The 19,826-nt window shown below is 40.9% G+C and overlaps 2 protein-coding genes across 7 annotated transcripts in view; both read right to left on the bottom strand.

Annotated features, from left to right (window-relative positions):
* hoxb3a (homeobox B3a) overlaps positions 1–19,826 on the bottom strand; it is a 78,982-nt gene that overhangs the window by 31,179 nt on the left and 27,977 nt on the right. For 2 of the 6 annotated variants that reach the window (XM_040049259.1, XM_040049256.1), the window contains exons 1-2: positions 18,434–19,236; positions 5,699–6,048 (exon numbers count right to left, since the gene is read on the bottom strand). The exons of 1 other annotated variant lie outside the window; for it this stretch is intronic. The gene's annotated coding sequence lies outside the window, so the exon portion shown is untranslated. Of the gene's footprint in view, positions 1–5,698; positions 6,049–18,433; positions 19,237–19,826 lie in introns of those variants that run through there. 3 more of the 6 variants (XM_040049264.1, XM_040049260.1, XM_040049258.1) reach the window with 2 other exon arrangements.
* hoxb4a (homeobox B4a) lies at positions 7,918–14,244 on the bottom strand. The gene is made up of 2 exons (XM_040049278.1): positions 11,346–14,244; positions 7,918–10,116 (listed from the first exon to the last, which is right to left on the bottom strand). Exons 1-2 carry the CDS (start codon positions 11,815–11,817, stop codon positions 9,812–9,814), a joined length of 777 nt encoding a protein of 258 aa, XP_039905212.1. The 5' UTR covers positions 11,818–14,244; the 3' UTR covers positions 7,918–9,811.

The raw sequence follows: 19,826 nt of genomic DNA on the forward strand, positions 1-19,826 counted from the left end.
GTCTTCCCTCCGCTCTGAGATTAAAGCGGTGACGTCCCCGGGTCAGTTTCACGAGTATAGTTTTAAACATCCTAAAACAGAAGGACTATCTTCTTTTACTCCTCCTTCTTTGTCTTCTTCTCTGATCTATATAATGAACTAAGTCACATTATTATTTATGGCAACATTATTATTATTATTATTATTATTATTATTATTATTATTATTATTATTATTATTATTATTCAGAATCCTGTTCGAACCTCGCCTGCATGGAATAATTAGAAAACACAACCACAACTGTGTGGCCGTTTTTTCATCAGACAGGTGGGCTAGTGGCTCACTTTAGTTCATTTTAAAGGGAAAATGGAAAAAGTATGGATTAGTTTCATATTGTAGTCTGTTATGGCTTCACAGTAATTTATATCGTATAAGATATTAGCGAGCAGCTAATATATCCGCGTACAGTTTATTTATTGTGTTGTAATATCAATAATAGAGCGTGATATAAACTGCAGGGTTGATTGATATGGGGCAGGGCAGTCGAAGTTGGCTGTCAGATTTTCACTTTACAAGATTGTGAGGAACAAATCTGTAAAAACATCAAAATGGAATGGAATGGAAAACTGGACAAAAAAATTAAGAGCAATATTTTTATCCGTCAAATTCATGGCCAACTTTGCTTAATGTGTGTTTGTTTTTTAGGAAAAATGAATTAAACTCAAATTTATATGCACATGATGGTGGTCAGAGAGTCCGTAAAGAAAGCATCCAAAAGGTAAAAACATGCAAAAAGCATAATTAGACAATTATTTATCATATCATTTATCATACACATTTGATTTTTACTATCATCCTTACTGACGATAGAAAGTTATAGTGACCCCCCCCCCCCCCCCCCTTTTAACGGGGTATTTAATGCAGCATTAACCTGCACCTCAGACTTATTTTGGAAACAATGATAAATATTATAGCATGAAAAGAACTGATAATACTACTAAATGTACCTTATTTACAACTATCTTTGTTGCCCCTGTGAAGTACTAGCTGTATTAAAGACACATCATTCATTGAAATCCTCACTGTGAAATTGAGGGCAAGCCAGCGTGTAAATGATTGAGATCTTTAGAACATGCCACTCAGATATCTTTTTTTTTTCTAAAATGCTTGAAAACGATTATAAGTGACTTATAATAAACGTAAACAAACGGCAGATTTGACCAAATCCTCATTCTTACGTGTCTCCGATTTGCTGCTCTCAGTGCACTATTCCAACTATACTTTATATGAAAAGGCAGTGAGTCTTTGTCATTAGGATGCTGCAGTAAAAAGTAAAGAGAAGTTGGTTAATCCAACAGTATAAATAGGCTTGTATGGGCCTAATGCTCCGCCATTAGTCATACAGGCAACAGAAAACTATTTATCACTCACATGTAACGGATATGAGAGCTGCATGCTGTATCGTGCAATGGTAACTTCATCAGATTGCAGGCCTGCTTGTCTTCAAATTTCACTGGAAGTCTGACAACACTTGGTCACAAATTGACACGTGATTTCTTCATTATACATTTATTATCAGGGACGGGAACATTGGAGTTGAATACGAGCCAGCTGCAGAGCTGAAACAAAAACCAAGCAAACAAATGATTATCAAAAGTTGTTTAAACCCCATTAGAATCATCATTCCATCATTCCTTTTGTTCTGCAGTGAAGTCCACTCGAAAGCTCTTCTGCCGTCCTTGCTACTAATAAAGTTATTATTGCTGATAAAGGCAAGACACTAGCAATTTCTGTAATTCTTCATTGCCTGGGTTAATGATATAATAATATTTGAGCTCGTGATTAATTGGCACATTATTGAAAAAAAAGTATTTAATTATTTAGAAAACCCTTTGACTAACCAGGCACGGCCACTGCAGACTGGAATCCACAAAGAGCGTGTATGCGCGTGCTGCTACTTGGCAGCCGCTATTTGGCTCTCTCTTTTTAATACTTAATACGTGTCTACTTTTAAATTGCTCCCCCGCACGCGCTCATGCACGCGCTCAGCCCGTGCAGCAGTAAAAGCCTGGCAACCATATATCTCTCGTGACGACCTCCTCCTGCAGCCCGCGCGCCTACACTGTGACCTCTTCGGCTCCTCGAGCTCTCCAGAATAATAAATTTCTCGGGCAACGTGGATGCTGGGAGATAGAGAGAGAGAGAGAGAGAGGGAGAGAGACAGAGAGAGAGAGAGGACGGGGGGAAAGGAGCGGGCGATTTGTCTGGCAATTAGCAAACGCGGGCCATAGAGGGAGGGAGGGAGGGGAGGAAAAGACAGAAGTTTGTGTAACTTTTGTGTATCTGTGTGTCTTCCAGTCTATGACGATCGCTGAACACATGCGCTCATATTCGGTGCCTGGCACTTGAAAACTGATGTTCCACTGCATGTGTGAGTGTTCTGTTTCCTGTGCAAAGCTGCTGTTGAAACATCAGTTCCATCGGTTGGCTCAGAGCCTCCAAACAGCGTGCAAAGCAAAGAGCTGCTTGTCTGTAAACTGCAGGTCACATCTGTCTGTATGATCCCCGGCTGTTTCATGCTTTTACTTTATAGTTATTTACATGCGAATCCCCCTGACACTACAAAAGAAGTCTTCTTTTGGATTAAGTGAAGCATCAGGAGCAAGTAGTCAAGCTACAGAGAAAACGCTTCACACAAGCGTACAGGTATAAAGTATCTTTCAGTAAAGGAAAGTTCAGCAGACCTTTGCGATATAAGAGAGATACTGTTTGTTTGTTTGTTTGTTTGTTTGTTTGTTTGTTTGTTTGTTTTTCAGTGAAACTGCAAGAGCTCAAAGTAGAAATTACATTAAGTCACTTGAAGAATTGGTCCTTTATGAATCATATTATAGTATTTTAATATCCATTAACACTCAACATTAACATCGAGGGATGGATCAAGTTTGAATTTCCCTACATAATTGTAATATTGTATTATAGATTTATTCACCTGACTGCAGTATTTGTTACCAAAATGCACAAAAACACTTTTCTGTCACATGCTGGAATGGCTTTCCTATTTTTAAAACTGCATCCGTTAGTTCTTACGGGACTTGACAGAAATGTAAGTTAAAACAAAAACAAAAAATCCTAACAAAACAGCTGGTCTACAGCTTTTGTACGTTTTCCCACATCTGTGTCTGTATGTACTGTGTCCGACTCATCGAATGTTGCACTACTACCAAAATAAGCATAACATGTTTAAACATTTCAAACCTTAAAAATTGAAATGGTTACTCTGAATACTTTTATAGTTAACTGTGATTGTACAAACCCTTGCCAACCCTATAAACCTTATGTAATAACTAGAAAACACCAAATCATTTAAAAAGATATATTTTGCTAACTATCAGCTGGGTCACAGGGAAAAACAGATTGTGGAAAAAGAAATGATAGAAATTTCCAAAGATTCCCAATAATACTCAGAAAATCAGAGTTCTATAAACTTCAACCTGTCCTGTCCTAAACTATTTGTAAACTGTGGCATTGAAGCACTCCAGCTTCACATTTGCTGTAAGTGGAAAAACTGTCAATTAACGATCATCTTATCGTTACGCTATAGTACATGGCTGACCTGAGCCAAAGGTTTTCCCGATGCAAGGCAAAGTGCATATCACAGTTTTAAGGATTCCACCACCAGTGAATAAACAGCAGCTCATGTATAAATATCTGACTACTTCTTAGTGGTTCATTTTAAAATGTCCTTTGAAGTTTAATGTAATTGAAATGTCTTATAATTTTAATAAATATACACAGACACTGTTATGACTGATTCCCAACTTCTTGTTCATATACTTGTTGCTTTGCTGAATCAGTACTATTGAAGACACACGCACACACACACACACACACACACACACACACACACACACACACACACACACACACACACACACACACACACACACACACACACAGGCGAGAACGTCCACTAGTTAAAAGACTACTAGCAGCTTTTGCAGCCATGCAGACAGAAGGGGCATGCTGTGTTTACATTATCATCGAGGTCTGTGCAGCATCAGGCCTAACACATCTACGACACAGTTTCGCACTTTAGCTCTCAGGACCAGACGCAGAGAGCCCTGGTGTTATATTCTCTAAACGACAGAGCGTTCAACGAAGGAAAGACATTTCCAGTAGTTTCAGATGACTCAAACCTCTACACCACACTTCAGTTGAAGTCCCAGTCAACAGTGGCTTCTTACTGACCCCTGTAGAGGTGGATGAGTTGTCTGCTGTCTGTCTGTTTGGGTGTGGGAGTGGAGATATCACTGTTGTACCCCTGGGTTACAGTGCCCTGAACTCAGTCTGTTATGACTAAATGGCCTGGTGGCTCTGGAGGTCTGGGAATGTCCGAGGGAGCGCAACCTAGTGAGGTCAAGGGGGACAGGGACTAGGAGGGGGTAAGTGTGGTGTGGAGGATGAAGAGGGGAGCCACAGGTCAGCCTCTGGTTTCAGAGCCACTGGACCTCATCGGTCAGAAAAAAACGTGTCCCCTGGCTGAACCCTCTGTGGCCTTAGCTTGGCCATTCCGTGTATGACCATTGATTTTTTTCCCTCCTCCAACTCTCCTTCTCTTTTTTCTTTCTATTCCGTTTTGTCCTTCCTTTTCACACATCGAATCACGCCGCACCACGCGTCCCCTTGAGAGGTTGAAGGCCCATCTAGCAGAACGCTACCCCTTAATTTGAATCGCTGGCAGATTGATTTCTGAAGGGGTCAAACTGAAGTGAACGCGCTTCTTGAGGCCGTCGCTGTTAGGCTCAGCAGATAGCAGAGGCCCTGAGCTCGCATCGCGACCGGCGATCATTGGCAGTTCATTTGAAAAGCCTCGCGAACCGTTTGTTTTCGAGCTAAATTGTTTTGAAGCGCAACCGAGACAGTATCCATTAACCAGCGCGCCCCCTCAGTTCGCTTAATTCCCCCCCCCCCCCCCCCCACGCCCCTGTCTAACTGAAGGCCGTATTATTCATATTCCCACTGCAGTGTCTGTAGCCTGCACCTGGCAAACAAAGTACACACACACATACACTAACAATATCTCATTATAAGGTATAGGTCCTAAACCACAGAAACACTTTATAACCGCAGAAACGCAGCTAAGAAAAAATGCATAATAAGTTCCAGGAACCAGAAATTATTCTCGTGGGCCTTTCTGTCACATATTAGCAACAACATTTATAATTTTCCTTGAGTAATACGGGACTCCATAGGCATCCTTGTTAAGTTAGCAACTCGATAATATTATATAACCTATAAAAAATTAAAGATCAGTCTTTTGAAAAAGCACACAAAAACTGGCTCTTTACAAATACCATGCGTAAAAGACGCACCGTAGCACGTTCGACGCACAACAGCAGCTGTTTAGGAAGCGTCGGATCTTGTGGTTGACAAACAGACGCAGAGTTGACACCAATGGTTGCATAAACTGAAGGAAAAAAAGAGCACAACACCGGCCCGTCATCTGTGGCCGTATAGGTGGCCAGCAAACACGCACAGGCTCATTCCAACACAAACACTCCCAAAGCGCTTGCAGTCAAAGACCCCACGGCCGTAAATGCTCTTACAGCGTGACCTCGCCAAATGCGCGGGGGGCAATAAAACCATAAAACACCACAACACAAGGCAACAGAAGCCAAAGCAGAGAAAGAAAAGACAAAATTTAGTCTCAGGCCCTTACCTTTCTTACTTTTATCGACCCGTGAGCCATCTTCTGCTTCGTCGTGAGGGATTTCTGAATGGTTTGTTGGAGTTTCTTTGGAGAGATTTTCTTCTTTCCAACGAGGAAGAAAAAAAAGTTTTTCTTCTTCTTCTTATGGAAGCATATTTATGTAGAGTAAAAAATAGCTTGGGTGGAAAGGGGAGGCGTGTGTGTAAAGGAGGTGTGTGTGTGTGTGTGTGTGTGTGTGTGGGGGGGGGGGGGGGGGGGGGTGTCTTCGTAGTGTCTTCCAAGACGTCTCCTTTTTTCTCTTCTGTCTCTCTGGCAACCCCCCCAACCACCACCACCTCCAGAAGGGGTCTTGTGTGTGGCTGCCGGATGACAATAGAGAAGAAGAAAAGTAAAAGAAGTGTTTAAAGAAGAACAAGTGATTAATGATTGTTTCTTGTATAATTTTCGCATTTTTCTTAAGGGGCCGTCCCCTCTGTCCTGTCCAGAAAATAATGGCGGTGAACATTTTTTTTTCCACAGAGATTTGATATGTGTGCGGTGGGGGTTGGGCATCCTCACAAAAATCTGCTTGCTTTCACAGAAGCAGCAGAACGTCCCGGTTGATAAAGGAAGATAAATAAATAAATAAATAAATAAATAAATAAATAAATAGTAATAATAATAAGGATTTTTTGGTGGATTTTATTATGCAAAATTGTCAGCCTGCACGCAAATCATTTATTTTAACTGAGTGCCCTGGGGCTTTAGGTCGTCATTGTGTGTGTGTGTGTGTGTGTGTGTGTGTGTGTGTGTGTGTGTGTGTGTGTGTGTGTGTGTGTGTGTGTGTGCGTGTGTGTGTGTATACATGTGCGAATGTGTTCAGATTTCCAATATGGGACAACTGATGTGTAGCAGATATTACCACATTTGGACACAAATATCATATTATAAGGAGAGGTATACAGCCTCAGGGTGAAGGAGGCGATATTAAACCACTATTGTTCTCACAATATAGGAAGAAAATGTTTGCTTACTTTTAACAACTGGAGATGCAGGCCTAATATCTTTGGATTAAATCACGTTGTTTAATATAGAAAAACAAAAGACGAGATTAAATGTGTCACTAATGACACAGTGAAATGTACGATTTTACTGTTTTGACTACTCGAGTGGTTGCCCGAGCACATCTAGGGGTACAGTTTAATTGGAGGTGGCTTTTTGCGCTGGAAAAACCTCTCATAAATGGGAAGAAAACAGATAAATGGGCAACGTGAGTCTGTGTGGCAAGAAGCCCAGGGAGAAATCAACCAACAAGTAATAGGGAATCTTCTCTGGGCCGAGGAATACGAGAGAACCAATTTGGGGGGCACACTTTTTTTGTTTAAAGTTCATCGAGAAGAATGCTATTTTCTCGTGCCCCCCTCCCTTTTCTCTATATTTTTCGATACCTGTTCTAACAAAAGAAAATGAAAATTAATACGGGAGCCGCGCCTTACAAAAGAAGCCATTCGTCTTGTTGATTATCTATTTGGTTGTCAGAGTTTGAGCTATGGCGCGGGCCCGTTCCCTTTTTGTAATATATATATATATATATATATATATATATATATATATATATATATATATATATATATATATATATATATATATATGTGTGTGTGTGTGTGTGTGTGTGTGTGTGTGTGTGTGTGTGTGTGCGCGCGCGCGCGCTCAGCAGTCCAGAAAACAACGAAAGGAGCAGAGAGAAATAAAAAACAGTGTGGTGCAAAAATTACACTCATTAGTACATTAAGAGACCACGAACCGAGAAACTATTTAATTTTTTTCTTCAGAACTACACACAGAAAGGAAGAAGGGAGGGGAGCTGTCACCTATGGTGTGTCGGTCCGGTGCAAGCGCATCTGAGCAGCCGTTAAATTAACCGGAGGACGGCCGCGAAACGGAGGGACGGTTTGTGATTTAAAACGAGATTACAGGATGTAATGTACCAAGATCACTCACGGCCGGGACAGATTAATCATCGCAGGCTCTTGATTTCGAAAGACAGGTTGCTTTGCCTTTGCAGGAAAAACCAAATTTGAAATTGTATGAAACTGTTGTGTATGGAAGCATTTCTTCTACTACTCAAATCTGGGGAGGTGAGCAGAAACAGTAAAATTCAATAGGACTCCAAACTGTTATTCCTAGAAAACCCATTTTACATATAGAAAATAGAAAAATAACAAGTAATAATAATAAGATAGAAAGGGTACGTTTTCAGTCATTTATTTAAATGTCTATGGACTATTTACAAATAAGAGGACGGAGCAACATACACATCGGGGGATGTAACACATGTTCACCAGCACCATTTCATCAATAACGATCGAAAGGGATCTTTGGAATGTTAAGAAAATGGCATCAGTGGAAAGAAATAACACTTTTAGAATAAAATATCCAAAAAGAGACACAAAGTGAAAGAATAAACGAGGAAGGGACAAAGAGAAAATGAAGTGCGCGCGCATTTAATGCGCGGAGAAGGAACAAAGGGGGATCTAAAAAGAAATAAATCACTTTTCATGCAGAGGATACTTGTTTGTATGAATGTCTCTGTTGCTGCACAGTTGTGGAATTGTCTTTTTAAATGTCCACAAGATTTTTTGTATGGCAGGTACTAATAATAATAATAATAATAATAATAATAATAATAATAATAATAATAATAATAATAATAATAATTTTTCACACAATTTTAAAAATATAGGAGCTCAGAAAGCTTTCACTTCATTAAACGAGCGAAAAAAATTAAATAAAAAAATAAACTTATCAATATCGTCCGATCCAGCGCGTATAGATAGAGACACAAACGCACGCGCGAGCACACACACACACACACACACACACACACACACACACACACACACACACACACACACACACACACACACACACACACAGAACTGAGGTAATAGGTAGTACATCGTATAGTGCTGTGTTTCTGTCATCATTAAAGTATCTGTACCGGGATTTTGGTGTGATCATTAGTGTCTTTTGTAAGTTGATGGAAATTACTTAATTTCACTTTAATAACCCTGTTACACTGTTTGCTTGTATACAACATCATATTACGAACAATCAACTGATCACAAAACGCTCATCGTCACTCTCAGCATCAACAACATTTTACATTCAACACTAAATTCAAAAAGAACTAGAACTAAAAATGAAGAACTATAGTTCGCCGTTTAACAAAACAAAAGCACCAGAAGTTTAAACAGCAAGACGGCAAACTGCCTGGTGTTACTTTGGATCATATCGTGGTTTATATCTTATGCTAAAGTACTATAAGGACACATAGAGGTAAGCGAGCATGTGTGGCTTTTCTATGAGTGTGTATGGAGTGCAAGAATGCTTCACTTGACCAAAGGAGAGTTCAATATATTACACGTGCGCCTTAAGTGTAACAATGGGGGAGAGGGTGGTGGTGATGGTGTGTGTGTGTAGTAGTAGTAGTACGGATGTCGTAGGGAGTGGTGTATTGGGAAGAGCAGTTCACCCTTTTGCTATATACCCACAAAGTAAACATTACAAACGGGGGCAGAATTTGGCATGATTAAAGATGAAAACGAGGATACATCTTTAAATTAAAAGAAGTCTTGAATAGTAAAGGAACAGGAAAAGAACCACACACGCGCTGGGAACAGTATCTTCAGCCTACCGCCCCTTGCTCTGTCAGAGGGAAGGAGAGAGAAAGAGTTAGAAATAGAGAGAGAGAGATGGATAATAGAGAGAGAGGGGGGAGAGAGAGGATTATAAAAGGACCAGTACAGCGAGGAAGGCAAAGAATGAAAGCGGGCGAAAGCAACGTTCTCTTAGTTCTTTCATCTTCTTCGGGTAGTTTTGATCATTTTCATATATAAAGGAAATCTCCCTTGCCATCCCTTTTTACATCATAAGGTCATATTATTGTGAGAAACATCAGCGCAGATCAGGGCCAGAACGGCGGCTATGACATCTCTCTCTCCCCCATACCAAAAACATTCCGGCCCAAAGTGCAGGTTCCGGTGGTTGCAAGCGTGTCAGGCCCGTCTTTTCAGTATGGGATTCAGGGAGCAAAGGGGGAAGGACAAATTGCCTGCATCAGACAAACAGCCAAAGAATGGGCTATAGTGGTCCGGAAGAACGGCTCTGGGATCCGGCTAGAGCCTGGGAGTTTGTATTGTTGCTGCCTGTTCCAGAGCGGACCTTGGTGTTGGGCATCTTGTGGTCCTTTTTCCATTTCATCCTCCGGTTCTGGAACCAGATTTTGATCTGCCGTTCCGACAGACACAGCGTATGCGCAATCTCCACCCTGCGCCTGCGCGTCAAGTACCGGTTGTAGTGGAACTCCTTCTCGAGCTCTAGAACCTGCTGGCGCGTGTAGGCCGTTCGCGAGCGCTTCGGCTCACCCCCAGTGTAGTTTGAACTTACTGTAGAGAAATAATAACAATGAACGTTATAGCATTAACATGTAATAATAATAATAATAATAATAATAATAATAATAATAATAATAATAATTCGTTTGGATCTACAAAATGGGACATGACTGCCCCTTTCATCCTTTCCTGTCAGACGCCGAGCTTACAGCCTGGCTGGTTTATTTTACAGTGTCTCCTTTGAGGGGGAGATTATATTTTGAAACGTGTTGTCAGGTGTCATTCTGGGCCCTGCGGTGGTGGGAATCCTGGCAATACTGCCAGCTTGCAATTGATGTCCAAATGTTGTGATGTAAGCTTGAAAAGCGGCGTTGTACTGACACGTCTGCGCAACGTACGACCGGCATTGCAATACAGGATCATGGCAAGCAGCAGGGCCAATTGCACCGTCCCTTTCAGCATGTTATGCGAGAGATTGTAGCATCGTCTATTACTTGGTGTTTAGGAATAAAAGGTGGTGGTACAGCAATGTTTGCGGTAGGGGTGAAGGGGTGGGTAATATGTACGACAGTCACTGACAGATTAGGTAATGATTCAAAAAATTTCAAAAACTGCAACATACAGTTTTTACGCAGCCAGCAAACAGAGAAAGCAGAGAGAGAGAATGAAAATGAAAGAAACAAAGCTTTCTTCTTCTTCTTTCTTGTCAAGTATACAGCGAAGCGGAGTGAGTGCATTACGGTGCAAAAGTGACTCCGCTTATCCCAGTATGCAGCAAGTATGTTAGAGCATCACAGATAAGCTATAATAGACTGCAGCTATTCGGTCTTGCATTAGTGTTTTACGACCGGATCCATAAACATGAATATTTCAGCTGCTATAAAACTTTCCCTCCCATGGAACAACGACTGGGGAAGGAAGGCTAGACAGAGTAAAGTACACCGTTTATACAACCCGGCCACTTAAAATCAAATTATCACAGCATAAAAGCTAACTTATGGGCTCGGTCTGAGTTGTCATAAGGCGACGAATTAGAGCCGACGAGCGAGAGATCGGACTTCAAAAGGCACCTCAGCGGAGAGGTGTAATAAAAATTTATGGAGGGTGTAATTATATTGGCTCCGCAAACAGACGATCGTAAATCTTGACCCAAAGGCTACTCTCCTACTACTCCTAAGGAAAAAAGGGGGATCTTTTCACGGTGGAAACCTAGCTGACTATACACGGGCACAAAGAAAAAGAGAGGGGGGGAGAGAAACAAGTTTGTATGCTTCTCTTACCGATGTTTACATGAACTTTCTTCATCCACGGGTACACTACGGGGTCCTTACGAGTGCTTGTTGGGGAAGAACTGCTTTGGCTGTGGGGTGTTTGACCGCAAGACGGAGGTGGAGGCGGGCTCGGTGTCACGGAATCACAGCGGTGGCTCTGCTCCGGGAGTGGAGTGGTCTGCAGTCCGGTCGGGGCGACGACATGACCTCGTGGGGACATCACCACCGAAGCGGTCTGCGATCCACGCTGGCACTGTGTGTATGGCGGCTCGGCTCGCTGCTGCTGGTTGTGGTTCTGGTGCGGGTGGTGCTGATGGTGGTGGTAAAGAGAGTCCGGCTGGAAGGGAGCAGGCTCCTCTCTCTGGGAGCTGTAATAATCCGGAGAGTGACTGGGCAAATAGTCACTCTGTGAGTATTCCTCGCAAGGTGGAAACTTGGGGTCCACATAGTTGGAGTTGATCAAATAGGAGCTCATGGCCATTAATTTCTGTCTTTTTGTGGAACTGCACCTACTTGGAAAACATATAACTAAAATTTATATCTCATCCCTTTACTCTTCGGTTATTCCTGTTCCGTTGAACCCTCCTACTTTTCTGTCAAGTGAACAAAGTTAAGACACCACGTGACTACAGTCGGCCAATGGCGCACATCCAGAAGGAACCCCGGATAAGGAAATAGGATTAAGGATAAACACGGCCCCAGCACGCGCACTATTATATGCCCTCAGTTCGTGAGCGCTCAATACTTTTCCCGTCTCTCTCCATATGTCTCCTCTTTATATCTCTCCACCTCAGCAGACAGAGAATTATAAAATTAACAAAGTGCGTCACTGACGATAAAAAATCCACTCTGCTTTGACAAAGTCGAGCAAAAGAGTACTGCGCAGATGAAGAGTACCCCCCCCCCCCCCCACGACACACACACACGATGTCACGCACACACACGCCCCACGCCGCATTGCAACTGAACCCTCTCTGCTTCTGATGCGTCCGATTGGAACTTTAAATAGACAAATACAGTGGAAAAAGCAACCGAAAGAAAGTGCTGGGTAGATTTAAAGTTGATGTGTGTGTGTTTGGATGTGCTTTTTTTTTTTTTTTCCTGCTCTTCGCTAATAACGAGAATTGGAGAGTGGCCCGGCTCTTCTATTGCGCCGCCACCCAGCAGCAGCACTGTGTCAGAGATAAATTTGGCTTGTTTGGGATCGATAGAAAATTCATCAACTAATTCAGGTTACATACCTCCTAAATCACCGGCAGACCTTTGCATTAGAGACGAGACCCACCACCCCCTAAAAAAGAATAGAGAAAAAACTTGCTCCTACAGGCTTCCATTCAACATTTCACATTTTTAACTGGCCTCGCATAGTAATTCTGCCTGGACCGGGATAGCATGAATAAACAGGACTTGTTTCCACGCACTTCCTAATATCAACTTCCGTGGCATATTGAGTCCACGCACTCCATGCGTTTGCCCTTGAGTTGTTACTGAACAGAGGTACGACGCTCTTTGTTTTGGAACCCATCTTGCCAACTTTGACCATCTCACACAAGTTGCCACAGACTTTGAGAGATGTGTTTCCTCGTGTCAGATACTGACACAGTGTCATGTAGCACAGTCTCAATCTCTGCTTGGTGTCGCTTCTTTTTACTTTAACAAAACAGCGAAAAACAAAGGTTTTTGCTTGCAGACAAGGGAAGCAAGTTCCAGCATGCACCACTGATAAATCTGATTATTCTCTATAACTACCTTTTGCACAGAATTGCTTTTTCTATAATCATCAGCATCAAAACGTGGCAAAACACATTTAAAGCAAAAGAAAACACAAATATTGCGTTCGGTAGATTGGAGAAGTTGCAGTCCGCTTTCGCTGGTGTTATACGATAAAAGGTTCATGCTCAGACCCGCACACAAACACGGGAATGATGATGTAGATGTCAAAGTCCTTTGTTTCGAGAAAATTGACCGTCTCGAAATCCCCCCCCCCCCCCCCACCCCCTCACGCCTTCTCGAATGAACAGTGAAGCAGGCAGCATCATTTTTCAACAAGAAATAAAAAGTCCAATTCAGCCTGGAGTTGGGATTGAAGACAGCAAAGCGTTCTGATGACCAGAATAAATAATAGTTGAGTTTTACCACCGAACAGACACAAGTGGTTTTAAATGCACGTCTGTATTTATGTGTCCAAATGCATTTTGAAAATTACAAAACTCCCCTTTCCTTCCTTTCTTTTTTCCCCCTCTTTTTTAAACGAACGAATTTTATAAAAATCTAACTGAACAAAAGCTGTAACAGCCAGGAACCGTAGCTGAAGGCCTCTCCTCACTGTATTGGATCCTTCGACGCCGTTGTGTATAAATCCACTATATACTCCCCTAGAAGCGAATTTGTGATTTTATTAATGATTTTTACACAAATCCGGATCTACAGGGTAGATATAGAAGACATTGACTGACAGTGACGGTGTGGGGGCGGATATCTACGCCGTCCACAGGATTTTATTGCTTAGAGAAATTCCCGTGTGTTGCCACTATAGGACAGTTCCATTCGTCAGTACTATCTCTGACCCGTGACCCTCTCACCGCGGGTGGGGAGTTGGCAGATGAAGTTATAATACTTTCACGCTTCATGTAACTCGACGGTGTCCAAAAAAGCAAAGAAACAAAAGAAGAAGAAGAAGGAAACCCAAAACCAAACAAGCAATATTATATATATATACATATATTTAAATATATATAAAGTCGTGAAATAAGGTATATGTGGTCGGAGCAAGCAATATAGGTGGACTCCAGTACTGAAATTTCACTGTGGAGCTGCAAGCATAGATATGGCCTAAAAAAACAAAAGAGGCCTTACTTTGTTTTAATGGTATGTGCGTTAAATGACTGCACACACACACACACACACACACACACACACACACATATATATATATATATATATATATATATATATATATATATATATATTCATCAACTAAATTTTTTGGTAAATGAATCCTAATTCATTTACCAATGCTAATGAATGCTAATTTTTTTTCTTTGTCTTTTGACTTTGAAATTAAAAAAAGTTTGATTGAATCTCAAAATATTCATGAACTCTACAAAAGTAACTCAAATAAAATTTAATTAGAATTAAAGTTCTAATTAGTCACAAAAGGGGGCAAAGAGGAAAAGAAAGAAAAAAAGAAGAAGAAAAAAGATCCTGGCATCTCCAACTGTGCAGCAACTAACAGAATGAAAACAAATTAATGAAGAAAAGACAAATCACTTGGCACAGGGAAACACAGTCCTATCAGAAATAGTTCTGAGCATCTGACTGAAGAATGAATGGAGTGGTGAATAAATGGATGATTGTCCGTTCACTGTACTAAATGAATTGCAGTCAGTCTTCAAAAGTCTGATTTAAATGAATCAAAAAATGATCTCATCAGCCACCATAGAGAGGATTGCATAGGGAGGACCTATATATATATATATATATATATATATATATATATACATATATATATACATATATATACACATATATACATATATATACACACACACACACACACACACACACCACACACACACACACACACACACACACACACATATATATATATATATATATATATATATATATATATATATATATATATATATATATATATATATACATATATACATATATGTGTGTGTGTGTGTGTGTGTGTGTGGTATTGTATTTATTGTAAATAGTAAACCGTTGTAACTGTGACAATTACAAAATAACATTATTTAAATTGTAGGTATTTACCCATAAACCACAACTAATCTTCCTATTATATCCCAGCAATCAGTTCCTATAAATAAATCATAAATAGATCATAAATAAACAATTTAAATGCAATTTATAAAGGAGTGACATGCTGTTCTCGGTCACATGTTTGTCCTGATATAGTGGTATTTTCTGTCACGCTGCTCCCACGTAGGTTTTGTGACTCTAACGCTCGTTGTGCACCTAATTAAAACAACTGAAATAAGTAACTTATTTATTTATGATCTATTTATGATTTATTTAAAGGAACTGATCGCTGTGATATGATAGGAAGATTAGTTATGGTTTATGGGTAAATACCTACAGTTTAAATAATATTATTTTGTAATTATCACAGTTACTACGGTTTACCATTTACAATAAATACAATTAATATATATAACATAAAGTATATGTATTCCTACATAGAAAGGAAATACAGAATATCTATCTATCTATCTATCTATCTATCTATCTATCTATCTATCTATCTATCTATCTATCTATCTATCTATCTATCTATCTATCTATCTATCTGTGTTTCTTTTTAACCTTGACCTCTCTCTATGCTTTGCAGGTCATCTCAGGTATCGATCAAGGTGTGTTAAGTCTGACTGGGGCACTTCCCTTCCCTCTGTCAAGTCTGTCAGCAGTAGCCATTCAGTAGACGGGCGGCCCATTGTTTGGGGCTACAGGTAAAGGTCAGTGTGAAGCACAGATCCAGACACACTCACAGGTATTAAGATACAAGCAGACAAAAGCAAAGCGATCTTGTTGCCAGAAAAGAGTCTTATGATCTAGACATCATGCTATGCAATAGTAGCAAAACATGATAAGGATCCGTCTCGCCTATTTTACTAGTTGTAAAATACACTGATTTGATCTTACAGTTTAGATAAACATTATAAATCCTAACCTGTCGGAGGCTAAGGGCCACTTCACTTGCTGCGGCACTCCCATCTGAAACAACCAGACCGTCCTGTTTTCAGTCCACACCCGAAAATACTTCATTTAGTGCTACACAGTCAAACAATTAAAAAGTCATGGTGTCTCTCTAAGCTATAGCATGTAAACGTAATATAAGCGCATATTTCAAGAGGGAGAGTGGAGCTAAAGGAGGACAGCACGCAGTAGTGCGAAATAAAGAGAATGGAAAAGGTCAGCGATTTGCATTTCAGCATGTGAGTTTTATTGCGGGTCAATTCCTTTTACAGCTGAAACACCACATAGGCTCAAGTGGTAGCTCAAGAAGTTAGGGGTGAAATGAAAAGCAATAAAATATTCAGGGAGCAGGAGAATAAATACGTTTAAAAGCCGCCCCCATTACAATTTACGACTTTCAAATGTTTTCGTCTCAGAAGCCCACAATCTCAGCTACCGCTGAAAGCTGTTAAAAACACCTGTCGCACAATGCTTGTAGTTAACAGTAAACTGGGATTAAATTCTTATTTGAAAAGAGTTATGTAAACGGACACTAAAGTATGAGTTCACATTGAAGGGATAGCAATAGTGAGATTTCACAGTAGAGACAGATGAAAAAGTCTTGTAGGCTATACTTGTGTTAGAACAAAATCGTGCGCTTCGTATACAATACTATCCTAGCAGAAAACTGCTATTTTGAGAGGGTTTTTTTTATTTACTTTAATTTATTTATGTTTTTGGGGTGTTTTTTTTTACATTTTTATAAGTTCTTAGTATTTTTACATTTTTAAACTACTAAGAACTTTCCCACAACACAAGGTCTTATATGGTTTAAGTCTGGTAAGAGAAAACTAGAGCGAACATACTGAAGGGTTAAACGGCCCTATTATGTGCAGCGACCGGACTTGTCAGTGTTCTGAAATATTACCGAGGCGAAAAAGCTACAGGGACAACGAAGAAGAAGAGAAATGTGCTTTACTTCTTTGTGCAGTTTGAAAAATAAATTGAGCTCCATTCCCCTGGTTATTGTCATGCAAATTAACGGACAGAGAGGAAAAAATGAAGCGTTGCAGCACGTCCCTCCCTGTGGCAAGTATTCGTCTGGAGAAAAAAAAAAATAAAAAAAAAAAAAAAAAAAATATATATATATATATATATATATATATATATATATATATATATATATATATATATATATATATATATATATATTTATATATATATTATGTGGAGACTGGACGCTCGTCTGTGAGAGTAAAAGATAATTTCACAAACTGACGGTAGGTACAACTGGATAGTGCTAAAAGAACTAGATAAGCGAAGTAGGTTGAGCCAGAGCAAATATAATTATTTCCCTCACATTTCCAAAACATCCCTTCTTCTTCCCCTGATACAGCGAAATCATAAGCCTTCTCAATACTCAACATACTAAAAAGACAAGTAATAATAATAATAATAATAATAATTTAGACTAACAGATAAAGCTTGCAGTAACTTAGGCTACTTTTTTGTCCTGTTAGTAGCATATGATATAGGACCAGGAATAGCTTCTCTGTACAGACAGACAGAGAAGCAGAAAAGAAACAAAAGAAACAAATTATGGCTCCGATTATGCTCCCTGCATAATCGGAGCCGTTTTATCCGAATACAAGCTCACAACCAGAGGAAGAGAGAAACAGGCGGTCAGTAACATACACCTGAAAAACTGTGGCATTTATCGGCCCAAGCTTCATATACCACGTGGTCGTAGGAAACAGCATATGAAAAAAACTGCAGCGATGCTAATGGTGAATCAAAATAACTCACATGCATCTGTAGTAGGGTGCAAGGCCTTCACCCGTGATGATCTATCTATCTATCTATCTATCTATCTATCTATCTATCTATCTATCTATCTATCTATCTATCTATCTATCTATCTATCTATCTGGTTGAGAAGAGTAAAAACTGTGCTTCTTGGATATGTAAAACCTCAGTCACCCTAAATTGTATAAAATGCACTCTCAAGTAGGATAGATCCAAGCTTAATTAGGCTAGCAAATTAATAGCCAGGGTATTGAAAGGAAATGTAGCTCTCACAGATGAAACACACAGTTCATGTCCCCGCAATGTGACGTGCACAGCCTCCAACAGTCCAAAAATATGAATTGATAAGGTCACTATATCGTAAAAAAAATTCTTGCGAAGGGTGAGTAGGGTGGGAGGGGGGGGGGGGGGAGAGAAGGGTGGCAGTGATTGAAGGTAAGGAGGGGGTTTTGCACCAACTCTTACACGTGGTCTTCCCCTCTTCCCTCCCAGCGTGGGCAAAGCACCTGCCACACAAATACACGGTGCGAGTAAAATGCGGGCATACACATATGCAGATGTTCTTCTACAGCGCGATTTGTACTCACTCTTCTGAAGCTCGCGGATCCTCCTTTCCGTTCTAGCGTCGTCACGTTAAGCTCAACCATTTTTTATGTTACCATTATCTTCTTCTTCTTTACATCTGCAATAATTCGGCAGCTGCGTTCCACGTTTTTCCCCCTCCATACTGCGAAGCCTCCCTCCTAATTCAGCTTTCACACCTCAGTCTCCCTTTTCTCTCTCTCGCTCTCTCCTCTCTTTCGACGCCACAGATGTTTTTGACCTCTTCGAAAAAGAAAAAAAAAGTCCTTGTCATTTCCGCGGACACCCCGCTCACGAGCGTGCCGGCACACGGGCAGAGATAGACCCTGTGGTGAGAGTAAACAAGGATCTGTCAGACCAGCACGGTTCACAATCCGTGCCTAAATGCGGTGATAGTGTTAGAGCAAGGGCCAGTGTAATGGCGACAATCCAGCGCAAACAACGGCAAAGCTTCACCCTGCGACATCACAGCCAAGCGCTAAAAATGTTCAGTGATAAAGCACTCTTCTTTCCCCCATCACCGGTGGCCGTTCCCCGTGTTTTCCGGTCCTACAGGGAGCTGTTTGGGGCTGAGAGAGCGCGAGAGCAGGGCTTCTGTGAAGACTGTGGGCTCTTTAAGGCATTAAGTGTTGTGTGCGTGTGCATGAACTCAAGTTTTCAAATTAATCTGCCAGTTTGGCACACTCTTTGTTTAACGGGCGAGGCGTGTCACCCCGCGTCCCCGGTACGCATTTTAATATTGGTGAGACGCGCTGACCTCCCGTTCACCCCGAGCAAAGCCAAGCCTCTCCCTCTCTTTCTCACTCTCCCACTCCCTCCCCTTTCCCCACCCTTTCTTCTGCCATTTCCACCTCTCTTCCACTCCTTTCTGTGCCTCATCCCCTCTTTCTGTCTTTCTTCTCCTCCTCTCTCTCTGTCATACTAAATTGAGTTGGAGTCATTAATTCGAAGAAAAATGGCCAGTACATGTGGAGGAAGAAGGGGGGCTCTCTCTCTCTCTCTCTCTCTCTCTCTCACACACACACACACACACACACACACACACACACACACACACACACACACACACACACACACACACACACACAGTCTTAGTCTTTTCTTCCAGGATCATTTCTCCTTTTCCTTTTGTTGCATAGATATAAATAGTGCACGGTGACATGTGGACCCAGATCGTATAACGACACCGCCTCTTCAGAGAGTTGTAAAAGAATATTTTGTCCAAACAAATGCAGTGCACTGCAGCGGGGTTCGTATAAACAGATGCTTGTATTGTGCTCAACTGTCTTGGAACCTGCGGACATGGGTATCAGGTGGATTTATGTTGATATTATTACTCTCTGCAACCCGCCAATAGATTCTTATCGAGTTCACGGCAGCCACATGTCCACAGAGCGC

This window comes from Simochromis diagramma, unplaced genomic scaffold (genome assembly GCF_900408965.1).
Source record: "Simochromis diagramma unplaced genomic scaffold, fSimDia1.1 OVJJ01000517.1, whole genome shotgun sequence".
Classification (NCBI taxonomy): domain Eukaryota; kingdom Metazoa; phylum Chordata; class Actinopteri; order Cichliformes; family Cichlidae; genus Simochromis; species Simochromis diagramma.

Excerpts from the sequence above, each read along its gene's own strand:
- hoxb4a (XM_040049278.1), bottom strand. The coding sequence starts at position 11,817 with ATGGCCATGAGCTCCTATTTGATCAACTCCAACTATGTGGACCCCAAG. Across the intron at positions 10,117-11,345 it reads GAAAGTTCATGTAAACATCG|TAAGTTCAAACTACACTGGG; the intron begins GTAAGAGAAGCA and ends ATTTCTCTACAG.